A 6,982-nucleotide genomic window follows, 5' to 3' on the forward strand; every position below is an offset into this window, starting at 1 on the left:
CGGGGCGGGGCCGAGCGCCCGGCCTCATCCCTCACCCCCTGCGGCCTCGCACATTTTTGGGATTGTGCTGGGTGAAAGGTTCCCCTCCCCTGTCCCGCCCTCCCTGCGGAGAGGCCGCATCGCCTTGTGGGCGGTCTCACCCTTTGAGCCAGTTCCTGGGGTGGTCGCCAGGGTGTGAGAAAACAACTGGGAGAAGTGTTTAGAGGGTCGGTTACTCGGAGAAATATTAAGTGGGAGGAAACGCTGAAACACTAATGTTTTAACAGTATTACATTGTAATTCCCCGGCTATGGAGATTGGAAGAAGGTAGGAGAAATTCTCCTCTTTAAGTTGAAAGGTGTAATGGCGTTCGTTTCTTATTATCAATTGAGGTTTTGTGAATTTACCAACTCAGTAAAATGATTCGGATTTTCAAAAAAAATCTTAAAGGGTCGCGCTTTAACTTCCGTAACAATGTAATTTGTTTGTGCTACTCTCTACCCCATCCTCTAACAAAGGATCCTATTGGCTCTCAGAAAATAAGGATTCTCAGTCCTTTGCTTTGCCTGCCTTTTACACAATTATCCTTAGAGTATGACATGTGATTAAAGATTCTTTTCTTAGTCTTCTAGCAGGACATAACTGATGATCTGAATTTTTGTCTTTCAGCTTATCCTGAAGATGAAGAGGAGCTCCGCAGTGCAACAGATTGTTTAAGGAAGAGGACTAATTTTGTACACATAGTATTTACTACCTTTTAATAATTGGATCAGAAGATGAACCCAACCAATCCTTTCAGTGGGCAGCAGCCTACTGCATTTCCGGCATCTTCTGGTAGTTCCATAGGAGCATTTCAGACTAAGCCTCCATTCCAATTTGGTCAGCCTTCTCTTTTTGGACAAAACAATACTTTATCTGGGAAGAGCTCAGGATTTTCCCAGGTACCCAGCTTTCCAGCGTCTTCTGGAGTAAGTCATGCCTCTTCAGTGCAAACATTGGGATTCACCCAAACCTCAAGTGTTGGACTCTTTTCTGGCCTTGAACACACTCCCACTTTTGTAGCTACCTCTGGGCCTTCAAGGTCATCTGTGCCTGGAAACCCAGGATTTAGTTTTAAATCACCCACCANGGAAGAGCTCAGGATTTTCCCAGGTACCCAGCTTTCCAGCGTCTTCTGGAGTAAGTCATGCTTCTTCAGTGCAAACATTGGGATTCACCCAAACCTCAAGTGTTGGACTCTTTTCTGGCCTTGAACACACTCCCACTTTTGTAGCTACGTCTGGGCCTTCAAGGTCATCTGTGCCTGGAAACCCAGGATTTAGTTTTAAATCACCCACCAACCTTGGGGTTTTCCCAAGTACTTCTACTTTTGGATCAGAAGCTGCAGAAATAGCAAGTTCTGGTTTTGGGAAAACAGAATTCGGCTTTAAACCTCTGGAAAATGCAGTGTTCAGACCAATATTGGGGGCTGAATCTGAGCCAGAAAAAACCCAGAGCCAAATTACTTCTGGGTTTTTCTCATTTTCCCACCCAATTAGTAGTGGACCTGGGGGCCTGGCCTCTTTTCCTTTTCCTCAGGTAACAAGTAGCTCATCTACCAATTCAAAGTTTACCTTTTCAAAACCAGTTAATAGTAGTAATTCATCATCTGCCTTTACCCCTGCTTTGTCAAACCAAAATGTAGAGGAAGAGAAGAGAGGACCTAAATCAATATTTGGAAGTTCTAATAGTAGCTTTAGTAGCTTCCCCATATCATCTTCTGGGTCTTTGAGTGAACCCTTCCCAGTTAGCAAAACAGGTATCAGACAAGGATGTGAAGAAGTTGCTTCCCAGATGGAGCCATTTCCTAGCCTCGTGAAAGGACTGAAAAGGAAAGAGGACCAGGATCGCTCCCCAAGGAGACACAGCCATGAGACTGCCGAAGACTCAGACCCCCTGTCCAGGGGTGATCATCCTCCGGATAAACGACCTGTCCGCCTGAATCGACCCCGGGGAGGCACTTTGTTTGGTCGGACAATACAGGATGTCTTCAAAAGCAATAAAGAAGTAGGTCGTCTGTGCAACAAGGAATCTAAAAAAGAAATTGGCTTTGTCGAGTCTGGGGAAAGTGACCATGTGGCCATCCCAGGAGGGAGTCAGTCTGTCCTGGTACCTTCCCGGCTCCCAGGTGTGAATAAAGAGGAAGAAACTGAAAGTAGAGATAAAAAAGAAGGTGAGCTCTAAAAGTGTACAACATAGAGTAAATCCTGCTGGTAAGTTCTCAGTAAGTTTCTCTGGGTGTTAGCTTCATTTTTTTGATAAATGCCCTGTAAACATTAGGATCCTAACATATAGGACCTTTGAGCAGGTCTTACATCATGAAAATTTCCTTTGCTTTTACACTGTTGGTGCCCCTTGTTATTTGAAAGTGTTACATCTGGGCCGGCCCGTGGCTCACTCGGGAGAGTGTGGTGCTGATAACACCAAGGCCCCGGGTTCGGATCCCATATACGGATGGCCGGTTAGCTCACTGGGTGAGCGTGGTGCCAACAGCACCAAGCTAAGGGTTAAGATCCCCTTACCGGTCATCTTTTAACAAAAAAAAAAAAAAGTGTTACATCTGATGGGTTTATGTGTCCATTCTGTGAACCCCTAGATTCTCTGAGAGGAACTCCTGTGTGTCAGAATAAAAGAAGAGAGAGCACAGATAGTCTTGGGGGCTTATCTCCCTCTGAAGTCACAGCCATCCAGTGCAAAAACATCCCTGACTATCTCAACGACAGAACCACTCTGGAGAACCACTTTGGCAAAATTGCTAAAGTGCAGCGCATCTTTACGAGGCGCAGCAAAAAGCTTGCAGTGGTGCATTTTTTTGATCATGTGAGTACTTGCTACTTGTTACCCTAAATTTAAACTTTGTTACTTTAAAACGTTTTTTTTTTAAATCGATTAGTTATTTGCTTGCTAGAATATGGGAAAACTACCCAAATATCTTATTCTTAACTTGGAGAGGTCCGGATAGCACTATTTCTTTCACAAGTTGCAGTTGTTTCTGGAAAGCTCAAAGGGCCTACAGAATGCACTGCTCTAGAAATGCTGAGTGCGTAGTTCCCATGAAATCATATTCGTCTGAAAGGCTTGGGAGTGGTTCTGTAGCCACATATCACTTTTTCAAAACTGAATTTTCTGGTTTTGTTTTTGTTTTATTTGGTCACGGTACCTGATCACTATAAATATTCAAAAAACACAGAAAAAGTGAAATCCCCTCATAATACCATCTCACAGAGATAACAGCTGTTAGTTATTGAGTTTGTATAATTACTTTAAATGTATGCATGATACATTGTAGGGTGCACGTGTACATGGGATGCTCACATTATGTAGCTTTATGTCTTTATTATTTTTTCTGAATGTTCTTATGGGAAAAATTAAGTTCTGTGGGAATTTATGAAGTAGAAAATGTGTTTTCATAACTTTTTTTAATGATAGAAGTATTACCTGTCAGTGTAGAGAAAAAACCCAGAAAGCCTTATTGGGGGCACAGAAGCACCCAAATTCTACCCTCTAAAATACTGCCTATGAATATTTTGGTTAATGTCTTTGCAAATATGTAGTCATATTGTTTTTACACAAATGGGATCATACTGCATATACTGTTTGATAACCTCTTTGTGTAGCAATCTTTAGTATTTTCTTTTTTTTTCCTTTTTTATCTTTTTTACTGACCGGTAACGGGATCGCAACGCTCGGTGTCGCGCCCATACCGGGGACCAGCAACGGGATCGCAACCCTCGGTGTTGCACCCGCACTGCGCTCAGCCAGTGAGTGGGAACCGGTCTCCACATGGGATCCGAACCCTGAGCGCCGCCGCGCTCCCAAGCGGCGCACTCTCCAATGCGCCACCGGGCCGGCCCTAGTATTTTCTGAAATCAATAAATAGTCTCAACTGGAATGTAATTGTTAAATGCTACATGGCATTCTATCCTGTTTACTTAGCTATTTTTCTATTTTTTTGATGTTTTTGTGCATACATTTCTCATTAGTTTATATCCTGTGTTTGAATCCCTGTGAGTGGAATTTTTGTGCCAAAATATGCTTACAGTTTTAAGACTTTTGCTATTTATTCCTTCCTATTGATTTTTTTTTTTTTTTTAAGGATGACCGGTAAGGGGATCTTAACCTTTGACTTGATGTTGTCAGCACCATGCTCTCCCAATGAGCTAACCAGCCATCCCTATATAGGGATCCGAACCCATGGTCTTGGTGTTATCAGCATCACGCACTCCCAAGTGAGCCATGGGCCAGCCCTCCTATTGATTTTTTAAAAAAACAATTCGGTGGCATTAATTACATTCACAGTGATGTACGACCATCACCACTATCTATTTTCAGAACCTTTTCATCATTCCATCCAGAAACTGCAAAACCATTAAGCAATAACTCCCCATCTCCCCTTCCAAGCCCCTGGTAACCTCTAATCTACTTTGTATCTGTATGAATTTGCCTATCCTACATATTTTGTTTACATGGAGTTATACAGTATTTGTCTTTTTGTGTCCCGTTTATTTCACTTAGCATAATATTTTCAAGGTTTGTCCCTGTGGTAGCATATGTCAGAACTTCATTCTTTTCTATGGGTGAATAATATTCTATTCTATGGATGGACCACAGTATGTTCATCCGTTCATCTGTTGATGGATACTTGTGTTGTTTCCACCTTTTGGTTATTATTAATAACGCTGCTGTGAGGGGCTGGCTAGTTAGCTCAGTTGTTTAGAGGGCACCCTTACAACACCCAGGTCGTGGGTTCAGAGCCCCATACTGGCCAGCTACCAAAAAAAAAAATTAAATAAGTAATGTTGCTGTGGTCATTAGCATACAAGTACCTATTCAAGTCTCTGCTGTCAGTTTTTTGGGGTATATATATATATTTTTTTGTCTTTTTCCGTGTCCGGCAACGGATCGCAACCCTCAGTGTTGCCCCCGTACCGGACCGGGGACCGGCAACGGGATCGCAACACTCGGTGTTGCTCCCGTGCCTCGCTCAGCCAGTGAGCGGGAACCGGTCTGTATGTGGGATCCGAACCCTCGGGTGGGAGCGCCGCCGCGCTTCCCAAGCGGTGCACCTATCCAGTGCGCCACCGGGCCGGCCCCTGGGGTATATTTTTAAGAGTGGAATTGTTGGGTCAAATGGTAATACTCATTATTAAAGAAAGTTACTTTTTGTCTGTTACAATATGCTTATTCTCCCAGCTGAATCTTAAATATTTTTATTACATAACTAATACATTGCCATTGTAAACAATTCATGGATATAGACGGAGCTGGTTACTCTTCATCTCTCTTGTTACCCTGGAGAAACCCCAATTACCTAGTACGGTGTACGTTTTTCTAGACACTTTTATAAGTGTATCTGCAGGTATATTAATGTGTTTTTCATGATAAATGGTATCCCTTATATATCATTCTGCAGCTTCCTTTTGTGTGTAAGTGTAACTTAGCAGTCTTTCTGTTTCTGTGTATGTAATCAGCTAGTGAGAATCATCTCACCCAGTGCCAAACAGGCTAAATTTATTTCTGGGTTTTTATCCCAGCAACTTTTAAAGGTTGTTAATTTCAAAAAGGAGAAGAGCCAGTGCATGCCCTGAGACAGGTAAGGGGGAAGAGGCCGTGGCTGTTACAGCTGGGGCACGACAGGTGGGCAGAGAATGGGGGCGTCTCCCTGCGTACAGTGGACAGCGCCCCCTTGTGCCATGAATGGTCTGTCCTGCTCACTGCATTTGAGTTTTCAATCTTGTTTCCTTTGGTCTCCTGATAGCCTCACATCTAGTGGTTGTGGACTGTTTTCTAGGCATCAGCAGCCCTGGCTAGAAAGAAGGGGAAAGGTTTGCATAAAGACATGACTATCTTTTGGCACAAGAAGAAAATAAGTGAGTTTTCCGTTATTCTTCCCACAGTCTTTAATGCTCTGTGTACAATGCCCTTTGACCTTTGAGTGTGAGCCCCTTCCCCTGTGCTGGGGGGAGGCTGGCTCCGAGTGGATCTTTTTGTCTCTTAGGTTTTTCCTTGGGCTCTTTTGTAACCTCCTGTGACAATTAAAAGAATATTACTTTCTCAGAAAGTGAAAAAGTCCAGTATCAGGTGATATGTGGAAGCATAAACTGTTCTGACCCCTGTGTCCTCAGGTCCCAACAAGAAACCCTTTTCCCTGATGGAGAAGAAACTGGGTGATGGTGAAGTGAGCCAGACCACAGAGGGCTTGCCCTTCCAACACTCCCCTCTTGGCAAGCCCGTGGTAAGGGCTGCAGCCAGCAGCCTCCTGAGTAAAAGGTGGGACCATCCCTCCCAGTGACCGTATTCAGAAAAACAAGTGGGAAGTTGGGTGATGCGGCGACACCTGAGTAGAGGCTGAGGGACCTTGGGGAGTTGTGGGGGGAGCACAGGCACCACAAGAACCAACGGCTGGGGACTTCTGGGGTTGGTGGTGGCAGGAGTCCTCTGAAGCTGCCGTTCCAGCCAGCAGGGCAGTGAGGAGGCTCTGGGTCAGTGGGTCTGTGCGGGGCTTGTGGTCTTGGTTGGGAGGACCTGGAGAGCGAGTTTCCTGACTCAGCAGGGCTGCTCTTCACGTTGGTCTTGTTCTTGCATGCTCCTACGCTGCAGAGAAGCCCCCCTTTTGGGCCCCTTCCCCTCCCAATGTAGCCATTTTCTCTGGGAGAGTCTGATCACAAAGTCCTATAACTAGCCTAGGGGTCATTTCCTATTTGGGGAGGCTGCTCACTTAAGGAGAGCAGAGCTGCAGTCTTTGCACACAAGCGCCTTCCCTGTGGGCACACAGAGTGTAGTATCCTGTGGCTGGTCACCATCTGCCTTGCTGTGTGCCTCAGTCCCACGTTGTATACAGTCGCCTGACATGTCGGTATATGATCAATAACTTTTTCTCTTAAAATATCTAACTGGCTGAAATAATCATACATTCCTAATAATCACTTCTAGCAGTTTCCAGCGTGACTTTTTTTTTTTTTTT

General features: G+C 44.5%; 1 protein-coding gene across 1 annotated transcript in view; it reads left to right on the forward strand.

Moving 5' to 3' along the window:
* The first annotated feature begins 678 nt into the window (after positions 1-678).
* MCM3AP (minichromosome maintenance complex component 3 associated protein) overlaps positions 679-6,982 on the forward strand; it is a 47,001-nt gene continuing 40,697 nt past the window's right edge. Inside the window, 5 exon segments of the mRNA XM_008577987.1 lie at positions 679-920; positions 1,132-2,191; positions 2,615-2,838; positions 5,810-5,888; positions 6,144-6,288. Coding sequence (XP_008576209.1) covers positions 756-920; positions 1,132-2,191; positions 2,615-2,838; positions 5,810-5,888; positions 6,144-6,288 — 1,673 coding nt within the window. The 5' untranslated portion in view covers positions 679-755.

The sequence above is a fragment of the Galeopterus variegatus genome, unplaced genomic scaffold, assembly GCF_000696425.1.
Source record: "Galeopterus variegatus unplaced genomic scaffold, G_variegatus-3.0.2 Scaffold1614, whole genome shotgun sequence".
Taxonomy (NCBI): Eukaryota; Metazoa; Chordata; class Mammalia; order Dermoptera; family Cynocephalidae; genus Galeopterus; species Galeopterus variegatus.